The sequence below is a fragment of the Staurois parvus genome, unplaced genomic scaffold (assembly GCF_062004578.1).
Source record: "Staurois parvus isolate SC_StPar_1 unplaced genomic scaffold, SC_StPar_1.0 ptg000335l, whole genome shotgun sequence".
NCBI classification, from domain to species: Eukaryota; Metazoa; Chordata; class Amphibia; order Anura; family Ranidae; genus Staurois; species Staurois parvus.
Genome location: NW_028318131.1, coordinates 1,650,943 through 1,672,565, shown reverse-complemented (window position 1 = coordinate 1,672,565; position 21,623 = coordinate 1,650,943). Strand labels below are relative to the sequence as shown.

At 42.3% G+C, this 21,623-nt stretch overlaps 1 protein-coding gene across 3 annotated transcripts in view; it reads right to left on the bottom strand.

Annotated features, from left to right (window-relative positions):
• COL7A1 (collagen type VII alpha 1 chain) overlaps positions 1 to 21,623 on the bottom strand; it is a 299,769-nt gene that overhangs the window by 112,251 nt on the left and 165,895 nt on the right. For all 3 annotated transcript variants that reach the window (XM_089684078.1, XM_089684079.1, XM_089684077.1), the window contains exons 39-48: positions 21,186 to 21,299; positions 19,144 to 19,170; positions 17,151 to 17,204; positions 12,661 to 12,732; positions 12,368 to 12,427; positions 9,247 to 9,282; positions 7,441 to 7,485; positions 4,093 to 4,128; positions 2,519 to 2,563; positions 925 to 960 (exon numbers count right to left, since the gene is read on the bottom strand). In XM_089684078.1, the coding sequence (XP_089540204.1) occupies positions 925 to 960; positions 2,519 to 2,563; positions 4,093 to 4,128; positions 7,441 to 7,485; positions 9,247 to 9,282; positions 12,368 to 12,427; positions 12,661 to 12,732; positions 17,151 to 17,204; positions 19,144 to 19,170; positions 21,186 to 21,299 (525 nt within the window). The remainder of the gene's footprint in view (positions 1 to 924; positions 961 to 2,518; positions 2,564 to 4,092; positions 4,129 to 7,440; positions 7,486 to 9,246; positions 9,283 to 12,367; positions 12,428 to 12,660; positions 12,733 to 17,150; positions 17,205 to 19,143; positions 19,171 to 21,185; positions 21,300 to 21,623) is intronic.

Genomic DNA, 21,623 nt, shown 5'->3' with positions numbered 1-21,623 from the left:
AGAGGACAGATCCCCCGCTGAGAAACTGGAGTCCATCCAGTATAAAAGGAACCTGAATGGAACCGGTTTTAGCTGGAAGACCTTCTGCTCTCCATGTCCTTCTGAAACTAGTTTTACTTTGTTACTAAGTATGAGACTTCCCTGATTTTGTGGACTTCTCTCTCCTACCCAACATTGCCCTGTAAAACCAGAATGCCACAGTAATCAAAAAGTCTATTCTGTTTATCTCCTCGCAATCTAGAAACATACTGGTTGGTTAGGTGACTAATATCCAAATTGGACCTAGAGTGCATACAACGGATGCTTGCTTTCCCCTCAGCTACTGTAACTCATTGCACTCCAATGGCAGAAGTGGTAACCTGAAGAGAATACTGAAGTCACGATTTGGCAGAGAGTTATATACTCCAATTGTGGCCAGTGGTGGAACCCCCTTGCGGAACCCAAGAGGTTCGTTGAACCCTAGTTGAAAAACTCTGTTGTAAACTCTTCTTTTGGAGGAACTAGGACAGTTTTCCATACCCTGTAAAGCTGTAAGTCAACACTATATCAATAGAGGGAAACATAAGTGCTTCCGAGATTTCTCTGTAGTGACCGATCACCTGTAGGGAATACTGAAGTCACCATTGGGCAGAGAGGAATATACTCCAATTGTGGCCAGTAGCAGGACCCGCTTGTAGAACCCAAGAGGTTTGTTGAACCCTAGTTGAGAAATTCTGTTGCAGAGTGTTAACTCATCTTTGGGAAGAATTAGAAGAGGTTTTAAAACCCTGTAAAGCTGTAAGTCAACACTATATCAATAGAGGGAAAAATAAGTGCTTCCAAGATTTCTCTGTAATGAACGATCAAAAAAGAAAAGCTGATTACAATTAGGTAATAAGGGTTAAGTGAAATGTGCCTTTCATGCCTTCAGAAGGTGCTACTTACCTTTTCACCTCGGAGACCCTGTGGCCCCATAGGTCCCTGTAAAGAAAACACCATAAAATAATTCTTATGAGTTTTGAGTAAAGTTCATTCCATTAGGGCCATAGGAGTAAGAGGGATAAGCTGGCCACTGCACTAGTTTGTAAATCTAAAGGAAATTATACAATCAGATTCTAACGAGGATCAGCTTTAAACTCTAAAAAAAAAGATAACACTTAACCTGACACCTAATCCTTATCTTTGACCTAAACCCAGCCATCAAATGTCTACATCAACCCTAAACCTGATATTTAGGGGTCTAGTTATGAAATATTTGTTGCACAAATGTCAGAAACATTCGCACGAAACTAAACTAAATTGTAATGTACACCTTTGAGTAGGTTACCTCCTGTATCTTTACTCTACCTAGTGTCTAAAACAGTGTTTCTCAACCTTTTTTAAGTCAAGGCACCCTTTAAAACTATGGACAGTCTCAAGGCACCCTTTAAAATTATGGACAGTCCAGAGGCACCCCATTCTAAAATGTGAAAAACTATTCTAATAGTTTTAAATAACGCAGCAACATCCACACATGTAGGACACCCAACATTAGAGGGGATTTATTCTTCCAAAGCCAATACACTTTTGCACACTGGTACTGAGTAGTCTTCCAGTGTTTCTCTTCTCCCTCAGTTTTCTCCATCACTGAGATAATGTGACCCCCTGCACTGACGGAGAGGGGCAGGAGAGGTGCAAATTAGGGTGTTGTGCAGGCAGCTGACAACCTCCTTATCAACTGATGATGTCATTGGTTGTCAGGATGCCGGTGGCTAGAAGTTCGTTATGGTGCACAATGAAAACCTGTGGCAGGTGTGTTCCACCTGCTGGCTTGTATACACAATTTGGGTAATTTTTAGACATTTTGCCAAGGCACCCCTGAGGAAACCTCAAGGCACCCCAGGGTGCCTAGGCACCCTGGTTGAGAAAGGCTAGTCTAAAACATTGTAAATTTTGGGACAATGAAGCAAAGTATACTGAGCCTCCTGGCATATAGAAAGATGGAACAAGGTATAAAGAAGGCCAAAGGCACAAGACCAAACACGAAGCAGTTTCGGACATGACCACCATATATGCAACACATCTCCACAATGGCTGCAAGCCCAGTGATCACTATAGGTAGGTAGCCTATAATTTGGATCATAAACCCTAACCTTCAGCCTAACTACTATCCCTAATGCCCATTACAAGCCTTAATTGTCAAAATGGGCATAGGACATGAATTACATAGTTCTACAGGTGCCATGTATTGCTCCATTCTCTGAACTTATGTAACAACGGAGGAAGTCCTCCCACTCTCTCTCAAGAATAGATTTTTTTCCACAAGTATTTGGCCCTCCGTTTGCCAGCTCTATCCCTGCATGTGATATAATAGGGACATGGGACTACAATATTGGCCCATTCTGGACTAATGTACCCATAAAATAAATTCTGTAAAATAAATATATCAGTGCTACACAATATAATAAATAGAACTGGAATAAGTAGTAAAACGATTTATCAAAAATTGTATATTTGTTTAAAAAAAAAAAAAAAAAAACAGTAGCAGGAACAGACTTACCGCGGGTCCTAGTGATCCTGCTTGACCGTTCTGCCCCGGAGTTCCCTAAAATGTAACAAATTTTAGAACACTAATGTTTGAATATAACTATTCACATCCACAGAAGTAAATTTAAAGCGTGTCTTAATCCTCTCCCTGTTCATAAATATGTCCTATAAGCAATTCTATTTTTTTTTAATCCAAGCAAAAATTGGGAAATCTATAAAATAACTTTTTGATAAAAATGAAATGAAATCTGTAACTTGACAAAAACCAAACAAAAATGTTTTCTATACCTTCTCTCACGCATGGTCATACCTGGGTTATTACCCTTTGATCATGTTAATATCAATACATAAATAATTCTCACTAAACATTAAAAACTGATATATGACAAAGAAAAGGTAATCACCTGAAAAGCATAAAACTTTAAATAAACAGATTCTTAATAAAACAACGGAAGTAATCTAAGATTTAAAAAACTAAAAAAGCAATTAGGCCCCTTTCATATGGGCTTTCCATCAGTCTATTTTTGACCCATGATTACGTGGATCAAAAATGGACTACAGTATATTACAATTGAGGGAGTTCAAGTGGATCTGAACTCAAAAAGTGAAGATATGCTATGCTATAGTGAACCTCAAGGAATGGTAAATGTGCGTAAGCAGTAACCTGAAATATATACTTTTTGTCTTAAATGCATGGGGCAGAAAAGCAGTGCACTTCCTTTGCCTAGGTACTCCTGTACCTTCAGTTTTGTAGCTTTATATCTACAGGGTGAGATAATCTAAAACCCTGCTGCCTCTGACTGCTAGTCTCTCCAAATTTGGAGTCAAATTTGGTGAAGTCACTGCTGTGCTGCTCACTGTTCTCCTTGCTGGAGGGGAAGCTGTACCTGAGAACCTGCAGTGCAAAGATCTCCCTGTTTGTACTTCATTCATTCTGTGGATCAGTCCTTTCTGAACATCTCCCGATGCTTCTTGATTATTACCCACCAGTCATCAGATGACCAGTTGCCAGGGAAGCAGCTCTGACATCAGGAAGCAAAGCCCTGCCTCTATCAAATGGCTGCCTCCGCACAAAGACAGTGCAGAACAAGACATGGTGGGGTTTATTTACTAAAGCTGGAGAGTCCAAAATCAGACTCCCTTCTGCATAGAAACCAATCAGCTTCTAACCTCAGCTTGTTCAATGAAGCTTTGGCAATGAAACCTGGAAGCTGATTGGTTTCTATGCAGAAGTGAGTCTGATTTTGGACTCTCCAGCTTTAGTAAATAAACCCCGGTATGTCAATGAAAGGCAAAACGATCATCTGCAGGGAGACTACAGGCAATACAGGGGACTGATCCTTTTTTTTATCTGCCTGTCTTTTTGAAGACAGGGTCTCAGGTTCTTTAAACAGAGGGGTTTAACTGGAGGACGGACTGTCAAAACCAGCTTACAGTTGATTATTTCCTTTATTTTAGACTGATTCCATGCAGATTTTGTTTCTTCTTTCATACACTTTCAACCATAACCTATCCATACTAGACCTGCGTATATAAAATAAAAACATCCTGTGTGATATGAGGATATCATGAATAGCGTTTACTGACCTTAAGACCTGGGAAACCTTGAGGACCACGGTCACCCTGGAAAAATAAAAAGCCAATAAATGTTCTGCTTAGGTATATCACCCTGTGACCTCATACAATATGGGGGTGTAGGTATCAACTAAATTGTAATTACAGCTGTTTTTTAGTTTTGGACAAAGTAAGGAAAGGTTTTGTATGCCTCTTGCTCTCTGTTCTGGTGAAAAACTGTTGCTGGAAGAGGAGGAAAATGGAAATATAGCCCACCTAACAGTGCTTGTGTTGGATGAGCAGGATTGTAGAATGTGCCTGTTTAGTGAGTCTGCCTGAATACAATGACAACGTCCCACCTTTACCCATTCCAGATAAAAGTGAAGTTGGCAACCCAGCAGATATGCAGCAACAAAAACTGGTTTATTAAAGATGCAGTATAAAAGGTTCCAGCAAAGGCCAAAGGCAGAAACGCGTTAGTTAGTTGTTTTGCTAAATATCTACTGGCTTGTCGACTTCACTTTTATCTGGATTAAGTGCATCAGGTGCTTGTGGAAGCTTCAGTCTGGCATTGGCCTTATATTAACCTCTTCTGGTCTGGATTGCAGGGTAGTAGCACCATGTGCTTTGTTTGGCTCCTTTACCCATTGGCTGGAATTTTTATCGGTCAACCACTTGATGACGGGGCTATAGCCGAATGATGGCTACAGTGCGGTCCTCTAGTTCTGGGAGGGCGTCATATGACATCCTCCCAGAACACGCCCCGGGCGGTGTGTCCCCGGAACTCTCTGTGATCGCTGGGTTCTCTGGACACAGCTGATAACATTACATGGTAAAGGGACAATCACAGCGCCATTTTACCACGTGATCAGCTGTGTCCAATGACACAGCTGATCACAATATAAATACAGTTACTGGTTATTGGCTGCACTTTCCTCACGCTGTCACAGTGTGAGGAGAAAGGAGAGCCGGTAATCAGCAACTGAATAAACACATCAGAACATCAGTGCAGCTCCAAGGGGACATCAATGCAGCCCCAACAATGTCCATCAGTGCAGTCCCAACAGTGTCCAACAGTGCTGCCAGTCAGTGTCCATCAGTGCAGTCCCAACAGTGTCCAACAGTGCTGCCAGTCAGTGTCCATCAGTGCAGTCCCAACAGTGTCCATCAGTGCTGCCAGTCAGTGTACATCAGTGCCGCCAGTCATTGTCCATCAGTGCCACCATTCAGTGTCTATCAGTGCTGCCAGTCATTGCTCATCAGTGCTGCCAGTCAGTGTCCATCAGTGCTGCCAGTCATTGCCCATCAGTGCTGCCAGTCAGTGTCCATCAGTGCCACCAGTCAGTGCCCATCAGTGCCGCCAGTCAGTGCCATCTATCAGTGACCTTCAGTGCCACCTATCAGTGCCCCCCAGTGCCGCATATCAATGCAGCCTCATCAGTGCCTCCTTATCAGTGTCCATCAGAGCAGCCTATCAGTGCCCATCAGTGCTGCCTATCAGTGCAGTCTCATCAGTGACACCTCATCAGTACCCATCAGTGCAGCCTATCAGTGCCTATCTGTGCTGCCTATCCGTGCAGTCTCATCAGTGACACCTCATCAGTACCCATCAGTGCAGCCTATCAGTGCCTATCTGTGCTGCAAATCAGTGCCCATCAGTGCAGCCTTATAAGCGCACTTCAGTGAAGGAGAAAAATTACCTGTTTGCAAAATTGTATAACACAAACTAAGCAAAAAAGTTTTTTTCCACAATTTTGGGTCTTTTTTCATTTGTTTAGTAAAAAAAAAAAAACAATGGTGATTACATACCACCAAAAGAAAGTTCTTTATATCTCAAAAAAATTATAAAAGTTTCATTTGGGTACAGTGTTGCATGGCTGAGTAATTGTCATTCAAAGTGCAACAGCAATGAAAGCTGAAAAGGACTGGGTAGGAAGGGGGTGAAAGTGCCCTGTAAGTAAGTGGTTAACAAATGACTGTCATAGCCAGGGGCGGACTGACAACTCATGGGGCTCCCGGGCAATAGGGGATCATGGGGCTCCTGTGTCCTTGCCCAAACTCAAAAAAGCCTAGGAAAAAGGTACCAGGGGCATCTCATGGGGCCCCCTACTGACCCCGGGCCCTCGGGCAGTGCCCAAGTTTCCAAATGGTCAGTCCGCCCCTGGTCATAGCACAGCACATTGAGCAGTCAACCAATAGAAAACAAAAGACATCATCAATGAACCCCCTTGTCCCGGTGTGCCCTCCCAGTCTTATACTTACCTGTCTTCAACCCATCAAATTGTGGGCTGTCCAGCCTTCATTCCCACACCTTTGAATATTTTGTTTGAGCGTTCCAGAGTATGTGATCATCAGGGCTGCTGTTAGAAACCATAGAGCCCCTAACAGCCAACCTGACAGGGCCCCCCTAACCACTGGGCCCCATACAGCCAACCTAACAGGGCCCCCCATCCCCACAAAAAAACACAGTTTACTATACTTGAGTTATGAGTGAACACAGTGAGTGATCAGTCGCGATCCCTTATTGTGTTCTCTCTGCAGCAACGGAAAGCCAGCGGGAGGGAGAGGAGAAGAAGCCAGCTTTTAGCTTCTGCTGAGAGAGCCATACAGGGGATTCCAGTAATTTCTATGCTCACCCTTCCTGCCCACATCCGATTCACTCAGCTGCCTGGGCCCCTCTGCAGGCCTGGGCCCCATACAGGAGGACTGGTGGTACCCCCTTATCCACAGCCCTGGTGATCATACTACGGAACATCTCAAAATGATTAAATAGAGAATGTGGCATGCATGCAGTGGTCAGAGATACAAAATTGTAACCTGCACCTATGTGACACCAACCGGCCTGCTAGCAACATGAAAGCCATGGGGTTGATTACTAGAGGCAAAAGGGCTGTTCGTTTTGCAAGGGAAGTTGCATGGGAATTTTCCCCAGAGCTTAGTGAACGTTGTGAGATGTCAGTTTGCAAAGGAAGTGGAAAAAAATACAGCATTTTTGCTTGAACATAATTGGACGATGGAAGTCAGCAGAGTTTTATCTCATTTGTTACGCTCTGAGGAATATTCCCTTGCAAATTGAACAGTCTTCATGCCTTTAGAAAATCAACCCCAATGTATTTCAAATCAGTAATTAAAAAAAAAAAAAGTTTTTTTTTCTTTTTCTTAACATGATTAGGAAACATGAACTGATTCATGAAAGGTCTCAAATCTGCTTTAAATTGTTCGAAGATCAAAGTCTTCTGGGTGCAACCTATATATTGTGTGTAACTGCATTAGGGTTCAACATCTGGGACCAACAACCCTTCCAGAGCATGTCAGGGCTACATGGTCACCTGTCCTGGACTAACTCTTAGGCATATATATCAAAGTATTTTTCAAAGGCACCTTATTTCCAGGTTCTCCATCCTGGCCAGACAGTCCTCGGTCACCCTTTCAGCAAGCAAACAAAAAAAAGAAAAATCAGATTAAAGTCATATAGAACTGTGCATAAGAATTAAAGAGGTGCATCTCTGTTGGCTTCTGAAGCCTCCCGTTAGATAAGAGTGTGGCTGAAGGAATTGGAAGAGCTCCAAGTTGGAGAAAAGAAGAGGTAGGGCCATCTCAATAGCACCATGAGCTCCTGGGCAAAGTAATGCGCTGGGGCCCCTACCAGCCTGCCCCAATTTATGCACCTACTCTCAAGTATAAATTGAATTCGATTTTTTTGAATTTGAAGTTGATAGAATGAAACATATATTTATAAGTACTTTTAATAAAAATGTATTTAAAACAATAAGAAAACATGCCAAAAATCAAAGACTAATCAACACAGTAATGGAGGAGGGGTGGGGCAGAAGGGCACAGTACTGGTTCTGGGACGCTGCCTGGGCCACCTGGGACAGCTTAGTAAAAAGCATGACTGTCCCGGCAAATCCAGGACAGTTTGCAAGTACGCTGTAATGCAAGATTATCATGCACCCACTGTGCACCTGGGGCCCCTGGGCAGTGCCCAGAGATGCCCATCTATTAAGACAGCCCAGAGAAGAGGTCTTGCTTAGTTACACTGGGATACACTATATACACAGAGGCGTCCCTAGGGTTGGTGTCACCCGGTGCAGTAACACTTGGTGACACCCCCTCCGATGATCCCCGCAGAATGGATTGGATCTGCGGATTGAGCATAATGGATCGGACTCCGATCCATTATGCTAAATCCGCAGATCCGATCCATCCTGCGGGGATTGTCGGCTTTCTTTACAACATAACTTTTCTTGGAGCGGGTCCAGTGTCATCCTGTATAGGCTGCATGCCGACGATCCCTGCAGTATGGTTCGGATCTGATTGAGCATAATGGATCGGAGTCCAATTCATTATGCTCCCCAATCCACAGATCCGATCCATCCTGCGGGGATCGTTGGCATGCAACCTATACGGGTTGACACCGGACCCGCTCCATGAAAAGGTAAGTTGTAAAGAAAGCCGACGATCCCCGCAGGATGGGTCGGATCTAATTGAGCATAATGGATTGGAGTCCAATCCATTATGCTCCCCAATCCGCAGATCTGATCCATCCTGCGGGGATCGTTGGCATGCAACCTATACGGGGTGACACCGTATAGGTGTCACCCCTCCTCGCTCCACGAAAAGGTAAGTTGTAAAGAAAGCCGACGATCCCCGCAGGATGGATCAGATCTGCGGATTGGGGAGCATAATGGATTGGACTCCGATCCATTATGCTCAATCAGATCCGATCCATCCTGCGGGGATCGTCGGCTTTCTTTACAACTTACCTTTTCGTGGAGCGGGTCCGGTGTCACCCCGTGCGGTCGGTGTCACCCGGTGCGGGCCGCACCCCCCGCACCTGCTTCGGGACGCCACTGTATATACATTTATATACTGTATATTATGCCACCCCAATAAAAAGGTACTGTGACACAGTTAAATATATAGTCAACTTCAGTTTGCACATGCTTCCATCCTCTTATTGGAAGGTATGTGCTGTATTAAAAAATCATAATTTTATGGATGAATATATTACATCAGCCAGATACAAAGAAAACATAAGAAATGTAAAATGTTTACAGCAAAGGTGACTTATTTCTTAAACGACTGGCAAATAGATTGTCTAACTCTTTACATACGTTACATATTTCAAATAACATATAAAAACAGATCAAAATGTGAAACTCAGGAGGTGATTGCTGTACTTACTTTTGCTCCTTGCTCACCAGGAGGACCCCTGGGTCCCTGAAGAATGGAAAAGGCACACCCAAAATTAGTAATCGCACAAAGCACTCCCACAAGTCTTTTATTTCAGGCAATTAACAAAGCAGTTAAAAAAAGCACAGCAATTTACAGTACCTACTTAGGATGGACCTAAACTACTCAATATCACCCTGATTTGAGGTCTGATATCACATGCAGGTGAGGATTGGGTGTGGTATGCCTAAAGGCATGGGAGGGCTGGGATCATTTTGACTTGGGGGGAGGGGGGGGGGCAAACACAACTCATTGGCCCTTTCATGCTAGGGACAGATTTCAGTAAGTTACAGAAAATGCACTACAGTACTGTAATAATTGGTGTGCATGATAAAAATGAGGTGTTATTAAATGGTATGTATGTTGTTACATGACTTTTTACATCTTCAACTATCAACCTGTGATCCCATGACATATCAGAGCCTCGGAGATCATTGGTACCGAAAGACTTCCCATTGGCAGATGCTATATTCACTGATCTTAATGCAAAGTGGGTAACTATATAATGCCCAGCTAATGTGTCGCTAACTGTGGCTTCTGGTCTGAACATTGTCTGAATGGTGAAGTATCTCCACTTGAGTTCCCAGCCTGTAGGCAGGTCCAGTCTATTTTCTCCACTGTGAGTGGCACTCAGCAGCATCGGATCTGCAGAGGGAGAGTAAGTCAGGAGAAACTCACTCCTCTATGGCTTTCTGGGTCACTGGGGAAAGGATCTGGTTGGATGCTAGTGCCCCGTGTGGCTCTGGTGGCATTTTGGGTCAGGTAGAGTCTATTTAGGACCCTTGCTCCAAAGCTTGGCACGCACTTCGCAAGTGGGCAGGGTAGGGACAGGTCACCCATTTTTAAGGGAAAGTGAGTAGCGGTATGGAAAGGTTCCAGATGAGTAGGGACACGTCATCCTTTCTGGAATCCTCGTCCTTGGGTGCAGATTGTCCAGGCCGCATTCCACCCTCTGAGACAGACACTGTGTGCACACTTAAGACCTGCTCTGTTCTACATTGCCAAGACATACTATGAATGTTCTCGGTCGGGTGCTCTCCCGTTTGTAAACTTAACTTTTACGTTAATACAAATTCTGTTCCTGCAACTGGACTCTGTGTGATTATTGCCGCTGCAGCACACTGCACTTCCTAACAAGCCCAACATGTTTTATTAGTACTCTAGAAAAAATGCCTCAACCAAGTCCTCCTCTGCAACTAGGAGGGGTGGTGATTACATCCAACTGTACTTCCAAAAATTCACTATCATTCATAGAGCTTTTATAATTTGTTGAAAGATCTTTGAGTAACTTTGCTGATTCTCCAGTCTTCCCCACTAAGAAAAGCAAGGGATGACTTAGCCGTGTTTGTGGACTAACTAGACCAAATGCAAAAAAGTAGCAGATCCCAGAGCAACAGAGGATGGGTAGATGAATCTCCAAACCCCCATCCAACGTTCACCAGGTGACATCTACAAGTCTATGGTCAAAGTTAGCTTGTGGGCATCTGTAGGGGTTATTTATGAAAGATTGAATAGTTTTGTACTCCACTTTTTTCAATTTGTTCCTCTAAAGGTTATCAGAGGGTTTTGTTCATCTGGGTTAATTTGTCAGTTTACCTATTTTTCAGCTCACCCTGATCTGGTCTGATCATTGTCTGAATGGTGAAGTATCTTCACTTAGAGCTACCAGTCCAACATATTTCATTAGTGCTGGCCCAGGAAAAAAAATGTCTCAATCAAGTTCTCCCCTACAACTAGGAGGGGTGATAAGTATTTCTAACTGTCAGAAGCATTCGCTATCGTTCACAGAACTTTTCCAAATTGTTGGAAGATCTTTGCAGAACTTTGCTGATCATTCTGTCTACCTCATCAAGAAAAGGAAGGCAATGAATTAGCTTGTGGACCAAATGGAAAAGGTGGCAGATCTCAGAGCTATAGAGGATGGGTAGATGACTCTCCAAATCCCTATCCAACATTCACTAGGAGATATCTACTAGTCTGGGGCCAACATTAGCTGTTAGCTTGTACGTGCCTGTAGGGGCAAGTTCTGAAAGGTTGAATAGCTTTGTACTCTACTTTTTTGTTTTGTTCCTTTGAAAGTTCTCAGAGGGTTTTGTTCATCAGGGTAATTTGTCAGTTTTCCTATTTTCCATCTCACCCTTTCCTAATTATAATCCAACCTTTCTTAGGAATTTTGGCCTTATTTTGTTGAAGAGGTGTATATGGACTTTGAGAGCAAACAGTCTGCATGCCTTCAACGCACTACCACATAGGCAAATGTAATGAAATAAAGCCTCTCTAATTTTGGCTGGTTTGTTAACCTTTATTTTTAACCAGAAATGCAACACCTTTTTCCCACAATATGACTTTGCTGAAAAATGTTCAAAGACCAGTTCAGTAATTTTTTTAGTACCCAAGTTAGCCATTTCATCTTTTATGAATGTGAGGGAAAACAGCTGGTATGTAGGCTTCCATAAGTGGTGTACAAATTGCAGCATGCCCCTTTCTATATGGTAGTTGGGCAGTTGGGAAAAACAGAAATGGGATGCGTTTCCAGGCTCTTCTATAGAGTAAAATCATACCTTACAAACTAGCAAAGAAGCTGCGAAAATGATTTAAAACTCAACTCCAGGCGAAAAAGTTTATTTAGGTTTTGATAGAGCTTCTGTCATATTTTTAATACCATCTGTGTCCCTGTTGGAGAGATTTAACCTCACCTTCTATCAGGAAAGGAAGTGATGCAACATCTCTCTTGGGATACTGGCAAAAACACATTTTCTGTGGGGAGGGTTAGAACTTCTAACGATGTTTCATTACAGTTTGTATGTTCCTATACCAGTGACGACTGCATCCCCATACAGTATTTCTTGTATGGAACATCACAGGGGCAGGAAGTTTGGAAAATATCATCAATGGGACCAAAGATAAAAATAACCACCTGGCAGAAATGTTAACTATTCCACATTCTATCCCAAACTGAAAACGATTGATTTGGCTGGTATAAAGACTTAAAGCATATTCCAGAATATACACAAAAGATTACAGTGTGCACACAGCATGCAAATTCTTAGCAGGATCATTGATTGGAACTCACTCTATCACCTGGATCTCCGGGACGTCCCGCCGTACCCGGGAAACCTTCACCATCTTCACCCTATGAACAAAAAATAGTGTTCATTTCTGACTTTTTAACATGTTTCAATGTATTTTACAAAGTATCTTCCGGCCATTGTCCTTTTAAGCTTCAAGTAGTTTATTAGGGGCCTAAAACAGACCACTAATTAAGATAGAACTTCAACAGATGAAAATGCACATTTACTGAAAAAGGTGTCCATTTTTTGGTTCTGCTGTTGCAGCTCCCAGAATGCTCTGCCACTGTTCACTTACCTTGTCGCCTTTTTGCCCTTGTAGTCCAGGTGCCCCCCGAAGACCTGGTGCCCCATTATTACCAGGTGGGCCCTAAGATGAGAAAGAGAAAAACCAAGAAATGACACACTTTGCTGTCAATGGTATGGTAAGGCTCCCTAATTTGCTGATTATCAAGTGTCTAACCTAGGGGTTATGTAAGTAATGATAACAAAAGGTTTTTTGTTGTCCATAGCACGTGTCAAATTTTGGGCCTGTATTGACCTGCTTTGAGGAGCTGGTTGCACCAGTTTGACATCAGTTTGGATTGTTTCTTAGATCATTCAGAATTTCTTGACAGGTGCAGTTAAGCTGCAGTTGACCTCCTTCTGATATGCATTTGACCTATTTCAAATAGATTTTGTCATCTCTATAGACTTATATAAGCAGCACTTGCTTTTGTATTAACAATAAAAAAAAATAACTGTTAGTGCAAATAAAAAGATGAAGTATAATGCACAGTTCTCAAGTATCAGGTGGTATCAAAAAGTTTTGAGACTAGTTTTGTAACACACCAACAGATGGCAGAAAAGGGCTGCACACACAGTCACAGGGAGCACAGACCTTCATGAGTCAATGTGGCAAAAGACATTGTCCTGTGTACATTGGGAGCTGTGCAACTGGTGCTATTCTGACCACACGTAAGGTAAAACAAATAGCAAATGTGAAATTCTGTGTGAAACTGGGCAAATCTGCCACAGAGATATTTGACATGATAGGGCGTGTTTACGGCGATGCTGCAATGAGTCGCTCGAGGTGTTCTGAGTGGCACACTTGCTTCAAGAGCAGAAGAACATCACTGGAAGATAACGAGAGATCAGGAATACCTTCAACTAACTCAACGCCCGATAATGTCGAAACCATTCACCAATTTCTGCACCTACCCTACTCGCCAGATTTGGCTCCTGTGGACTTCACCCCCTTCCCAAAGATGAAGCTCCAGCTCAAAGGTCGCCTTTTTGACAACATTACAGGCTTCCAGTGAGAATCACAGAAGGTGCTTGGAAAAGAAGACTTCCAGGACACATTCCAGAAGTGGCAGGAACGTTGGGAGCTCTGTATTACTGTGCAAGGGGACTACTTTGAAGATAAGATGTGTAAACGTAGATAAATAAGGTACTTTCTTGTCAACAGAGCTAGTCTTAAAACATTTTGATACCACCTCGTATGTCATTGCAAGTGTTCTAATGACAATTACTTTAAGCTTTGGGTTTAAAATCACCTGTTGCTGCAGCACCACATTTACAAGATTGTATACATGCCACATTTTTCAATAAGAAATGTTAAAAAAAGTTTTATATTTTGTACACTCTGGGTATTCGGGAGGATCAGTGTTGCATTAAGCGTTGTAAGGACCTGTTACATCTACTGTGGAGGTGCCCTAAAATACTGCGATACTGGCAGGACGTAATCAAATATAATAAACAGGTATTTCATAAAAAGTTAGAATGCAACCCCCATATTTGTATTATGGGATATATTGATATAGACCAGGGGTGGGCAAACTTTTTGACTTGAGGGCCGCAATGGGTTCATATATTGGACCCGGGGGCCGGACCAAGAGTAGATGAATGATGTGTATGTGTCATCCATAGTAAGTATAGTAATATTCCCCCATAGTAAGCATAGTAATTCATCCCCCATATAGTAATTCATCCCCCATAGTAATTCATCCCCCATAGTAATTCATCCCCCATATAGTAATTCATCCCCCTTAGTAATTCATCCCCCATAGTAATTCATCCCCCATAGTAATTCATCCCCCATATAGTAATTAATCCCCCATATAGTAATTCATCCCCCATAGTAATTCCTCCCCCATAGTAATTCATCCCCCATAGTAATTCATCCCCCATATAGTAATTCATCCCCCATATAGTAATTCATCCCCCATAGTAATTCATCCCCCATAGTAATTCATCCCCCATAGTAATTCATCCCCCATATAGTAATTCATCCCCCCTATAGTAATTCATCCCCCATATAGTAATTCATCCCCCATAGTAATTCATCCCCCATATAGTAATTCATCCCCCATAGTAATTCATCCCCCATAGTAATTCATCCCCCATATAGTAATTCATCCCCCATAGTAATTCATCCCCCATAGTAATTCATCCCCCCTATCGTAATTCATTCCCAATATTAATTCATCCCCCATATTAAGTCCCCAAGTCCCCCCTGTGTCAATTCACTTACCTTTGCTCCGCGCGTTCCTCTCGACGTGTTCCCGCACCGTTCCGGTGTAGCATGAAAATCTGTCTCCTATGAGGATCTGTCCCCCTCGACGTATCTGCGCATGTGCCAGTTTCAGGCATTAGCAGCCGATCAGCGATCTCCGGCACATGCGCAGATATGTCGAGGGGGACAGATCCTCATAGGAGACAGATTTTCATGCTACACCGGTCTTCAGGGCGGACTGTGAGAGGAGCCTAGCGGGAGCCTAGCTCCACGGGCCGGATTAAAAGGTCTGCCGGGCCGTATACGGCCCGCGGGCCGTAGTTTGCCCATTGCTGATATAGACACTCTTAAATATTATGTAGCTGAAGCTGTTACACAATTATTATTGTGGTAAGAAAACTCATTGCAAAAAGTGGGTAGCTCTAACTGAACGGTTGGCAGAAATGAAGTCGATCTTGGCACTTGAGAAAAGTCCATATCAACATAGAAGGTGTTCGAAAAAATATGTTGATATTTAGTCTCATTGGTTGGAGAAATATAATCTTGGGTATTGATGGGACAAAAAGATGGCAGCAGTATGACTTGTATGTTGGGCATGCGACAGGTCTCTTCCACTCTTTGTTAATGTAGAGAGTCTGGTACCTATGGTGGAATAGTGTCTAGGGGGGCATTCATGTGATTGGGTGACTCTATATATAATGGATGGCATGTACAGTGGGGCAAAAAAGTATTTAGTCAGCCACCAATTGTGCAAGTTCTCCCACTTAAAAAGATGAGAGAGGCCTGTAATTGGCATCATAGGTAGACCTCAAATATGAAAGACAAAATGAGAAAAAAAATCCAGACAATCACATTGGTTGATTTGGAAAGAATTTATTTGCAAATTATGGTGGAAAATAAGTATTTGGTCACCTACAAACAAGCAAGATTTCTGGCTCTCACAGACCTGTACCTTCTTCTTTAAGAGGCTCCTCTGTCCTGCACTCATTACCTGTATCAATGGCACCTGTTTGAACTTGTTATCAGTATAAAAGACACCTGTCCACAACCTCAAACAGTCACACTCCAAACTCCACTATGGTGAAGACCAAAGAGCTCTCGAAGGACACCAGAAACAAAATTGTAGACCTGTACCAGGCTGGGAAGACTGAATCTGCAATAGGCAAGCAGCTTGGTGTGAACAAATCAACTGTGGGAGGAATAATTAGAAAATGGAAGACATACATTTGGATGATCCAGAAGAGGATTGGGAGAATGTCATATGGTCAGATGAAACCAAATATAACTGTTTGGTAGAAACAGAACTCGTCGTGTTTGGAGGAGAGAGAATGCTGAGTTGCATCCAAAGAACACCATACCTACTGTGAAGCATGGGGGTGGCAACATCATGCTTTGGGGCTGTTTCTCTGCAAAGGGACCAGGACGACTGATCCATGTACAGGACAGAATGAATGGGGCCATGTATCGTGATATATGAGTGCAAACCTCCTTCCATCAGCAAGGGCATTGAAGATGAAACGTGGCTGAGTCTTCCAACATGACAATGATCCCAAACATACTGCCTTGGCAATGAAGGAGTGGCTTCGTAAGAAGCATTTCAAGGTCCTGGAGTGGCCTAGCCAGTCTCCAGATCTCAACCCCATAGAAAACCTTTGGAGGGAGTTGAAAGTCCGTGTTCCCCAGCGACAGCCCCAAAACATCACTGCTCTAGAGGAGATCTGCATGGAGGATGGGCCAACATACCAGCAACAGTGTGTGCCAACCTTGTGAAGACTTACAGGAAATGTTTGACCTCTGTCATTGCCAACAAAGGATATATAACAAAGTATTGAGATGAACTTTTGATATTCACCAAATACTTATTTTCCACCATAATTTGCAAATAAATTCTTTCCAAATCAGCCAATGTGATTGGATTTGTTTTCTCATTTTGTCTCTCATAGTTGAGGTCTACCTATGATGCCAATTACAGGCCTCTCTCAACTTTTTCATTGGGAGAACTTGCACAATTGGTGGCTGACTAAATACTTTTTTGCCCCACTGTAGAAAGCATTCTATCTACTTTTTTTCTGTTTGTTTGTTCTTTTTCTTTTTTTGATGGATGGTTCTTTCTTTTTTGTCTTTTTTTTCCTTCTCTGTATGTATTTGGAAAATAAATGACATGTGAGTTAAACAAAAGTTTTAAATGACCCAAATGAAGTGAGCTGTTATTTCTAGAGGAAGAACATTTGTTGCACAAGCAATTCAATACACTAAAGGTTCCTAATATAATTATATCAATTATTACTCACTGGACCACCGGGTTCTCCTTTGACTGCAACGCCATTGACCAGTCCTGGAAGTCCCTGGAGAGAAGACACAAGAATTGTTGCTTTGAGCACAATGTACATCCATATTATTCATTTTAAACATTAGATAAACCGTACAGATGTACCACACATGATCTAAAAGGATAAGTATTCCTTCTGTTATCTGCATTCCTTCTAAAAATACAAAATATAAAAGGTTCAAGATCATCTAACATGTAATGTTCCCACGGATTTAACTCCCTACAACTTTTAAAGAAAACTTGCCATGAAAGACATATGGGAGCTGCAACTGAGTTGTACTTTAAAAATCTGGAAATGTAGAAGCTTTCTGACAAACCTCTCTGGACAAAATATAAGAGCTGCAACTGCTGACTTGTTCTGCATGGTTCCGGGTCAGTGACTAACTAAGTAGTAAAGTAGGGGTGAGAGCTACAGCAATGGCGCATGTATTTCTCAAAGGAAGGCAGTAATGGCAGCTAAAGATCCACGCCTCAGATCTCACTTATCTTGGAGTTTATTGTACCCATCTGTGGCTCACTCTTCTCTCCTGATTCTTGAGCAGGGATGTTAGACCTCTGGAGACCAGGGCCACTGCATTTTGGAAGCAAAATTCCAATTCTCAGGGAACTTTTGTGCTCCCATCCTTGGTGTCAGTGGGATTCGAAAAAAGTCCCGTCACTGGTGTCAGTGAAAGTAAAATAAGTCCCCAATGTTGATGTCAGTAGGGGGTACAATAAGTCCATTGTTGGGCTCATTAGGAGTAAAATAAGTCCCATTGTTGGGGTCAATAGAAGTAAAATAAGCCATCATTGGGGTCAATAGGAGTAAAATAGGTTGCATTGATGGTTTCATTGGGAGTAAAATAAGTCCCATTGTTGGCATCAGCATGGATAAATTAGGTCCCAAGATAGGTGTCAGAGAGAACAAAATAAACTCCGTCATTGGTGTCAGTGGGAGTAAAATAAGTCCCATCATTGGTGTCAATGAGAATAAAATAAGCCGTATCATTGGGGTCAATGGGAATAAAACAAGTCCCATCATCAGTATTAGTGGGAATACATTAAGCCCCAAGGTTTTGGTCAGTGGGAGTAAAAACAGTCCTGTGTTTATGCCGGTGTGCAGGGTTTGATGAGTCACTACACAAATTTTTACCTCGCCAAGAAGATTGCCTTCAAAGACCCTACCCTACTGGCTGCTATAACAAGTAGATATCCAAACAATCTAATTACCCTAATATATTATGAACTACACCCCTACATACTTCAATCTTCTATTTATTTTTGTGCATTTAAATATGAGTAACATTTGTACAGATAATGAAACGAAAGGCTACAAGTCAACTCCTAAAACCCTGCTGTCATAGAAGGGTGTATAATATGGTTGCCATCATGTTCCCTGGGGACAATCTGTCCCTGGAAAGCATGTTTCACTGGAGCTGTTCCCAGTTGCCTGGCAGGATAGCGTACACATTGTACAGCGCAAGTGTCAACCCATCAGTCACACTGTGCAGCCACCAACCCAAAACGGAACCACTGTAGCCATTGGCCTTTTTTCTTCTTGAAACCTTCAAGGCATCTTGGTGCCTCTTAGAATATTTGAAATCTGGTTGTCTTTACACTTTGAATATCTGCCTCTTATATCAAAAGTCTCTGACCAATTGATTGAGGACTTTAAAAATGAGCTAAATATTTTTGTGGGTGTGGCAAAAAATAGGGTTGTGATTTTGGGGGTGTGGTTAAAAGTGGGTGTGGTCAGTAGGGCGTCCTTGAATTCCAAATTGAAAATCTAGTAAATTTCGCATATATGGCCCCTCCAGATAACCATAAGCTGTGCACCATTAAGAGAATTATCCCCCTTAAGGTTTGAATTCACTGTCAGCCTCAGTTGGCCCTTGTGCAACAAGAATGAGCTCTTTTTGCCAACATGGCTAACTTGAAATTTACATATGACTTTGAATAAATTGAAGTGCACTTACTCTCTCACCTCGTTCTCCTTTCTCTCCCTAGAAGACAAGAATCAATGTACAACATTTAAAACATGAACATGTAAAATTTGAATATACATGTTTTATAGATAAAAGGAAGACATTAAAGGGGTTTTGATTAGTCTTTGATGGACTATCTATAGTGTTTTGTTTTTATTATAATTATTATAGCTGTTACTTACAATACGAAGTACGTCAGAATGATCACCAAGCAAAAGTAAAAACCAAGCCGCTGGATACATATTTTCAGTTAGTCAATTGAATTATTACTGAGCACACTAGCTCTAGCTTGGCAGCACTCCACCAAAACTGGGACACCCCTTAACAATTAAAGGAGGGGGAGCTCAGAGCTGAGAATCAACACATATACTGTACAGTCCAACGAGAGTGCCACATAAGTGTCCAGTAGTCCCAATTTTGTTACAATTGGCTCATAGCAAAGAAAAAAAAATAGAAAGAAAAATTCAATGCGTTTCGGGGGCCAACACATTTACAGGAAGTCTGTTTGACCCCTGAAATGTGTTGCGTTTTTTTTTCTTTGCTTCAAACCAGTTTTACCATTAAAAAATTGGACTTAAACTCCTTTTGGGTTTACCTGGAGGCAGAGGACTGTGCCCCATTATAACTTGCTATGGATGCACCCATGAGGGGTTTGGGATGACCTTAAGTACTTCAATGGACTACCGTCCAGCCTTCCCACCTGGTCTCAAATTACTGCAGGCTTTCAGGCGTTGGACACCCGGGAAAGTGACTTGCCTCCACACTTTGATAACTGCCAATACAATAAAATCTTTTACAGATTTACAAACTTCTCACCAACTTCCCTCACCTGAACAGGTCCGCTATCTACAAATTAAGCATTACATCTCCTCCATGGTAAAGTTAAGAGCGAATAGACTAGGCTTTACCCTTTTTGAATCCAAATAATTCAAGGACTCACATTCCCCGGGCCTAATTTCGCTCCTATATACCACCCTCATATCTAATTTTTCCCCCGTTCTGTTTTCCTATATGAAGGCCTGGGAGAGAGACCTGAGGATACAACTGGAACCACAGGAGTAGTCTCAAATCTGTGGTACTACAAATCCAGCTCCTGACAAGCTGCTGTGGTTGAAACCAATCATAAAGTCCTCTTTCATTGGCATATGGTGCCCATCAGGCTGGTCCGAGAATACCTGGCCAACCCTTCAACCTGCTTTCATGGCTGTCCAGACCTAGGTTCATGTTTTCATATTTGGTGGTCTTACCTGGTGGCACACATGTTCTGGACCCAAGTTTATGACATTTTACAAGATATTGCAAAAATCAATACACATGTTACCACAAGAAACCCTCTTCCATTCATCACTTGCAGAGAATATTCAGAAACCACGAGCTTTGATGGTCCACATCTTGACAGCCTCAAAGCAGAGAATTGCAAGGGCATGGTTGTCTGATACATTACCAAAAGCCAAGGTTGAATTCCATATGCAATGTGTTCTGATCAATGAAAAACTGCTAAAAGCAGCTAAATTACATGACACCATGATGAAATTTAGGCCAGTCTTGGACTCCTGGATTTCCCACTGTCTCCCAGGGAATTATGACTGACTTCTCCTCGAACTCTGAGCTAGAGGGTCAAAGTGGAGGAGGGCCTTGCACTGAAGCGCGGAGAGCCCCTAGCCGTCTCTACCCCCTTCCCTTTCCCCTTTTCTGCTCCACTCTTCATTTTCTCTACCTATTCTGTAATCTCTACCTTTTCCACTACCTTTCAGTATCCTGATGCTAGGCTCCCGTCCTGGGCCTCAGATTAATGTTTACAGAAATACACGAATTTGTTCTCATTAAATGTGCTTAGAGTTCAGTTTAAAAAGCAATGAAGGCAAAAACAAATTTAACCTTTGACCTACAGTATAATAAATTTGCCTAAAGTTTATGAGACCTGAATTTCCTATTTTAGAATCGAAGAGTCAGATGCTCAGCAAATAATTTTAAAATTTGAAACTAAAACAAGAGTCCATCCAAGAGCTAAAGGTGACATGAAAGAAACTTACCTTCACAGACTGGCCTGAAACACCTGGAGATCCGCTCGGTCCTTCTGGCCCTGGGGGTCCTGAATTTCCTGGGATTCCCCTCTGCCCTGGAGTACCTGCTTGTCCAGGAATTCCCTTGAAGATAGAAAGATTTAAAATGAAGTCATTATAACAAATCATGACCAAAGCGGGAGATGGGATGCTTGTAGGCTGCCTCTGGTGAATAAAGTGAACAGCTTCATTTATAATATATATACAGTATACTAAGAATGGATCTATACCACACGATCCTTATATTATACCAAGAGTGTAGTATGTCTGATGGAATATCCAAAAATCAGACTGCAATGGAAAAATTCACAAATTGTTTTGGACTAGATTTACACATGTCAAGCTCTTGTCACCCCATTTAAAAGCGATCCCTTAATAATCTCCTCTGCTTCCAAAAAAAGTGGCAAA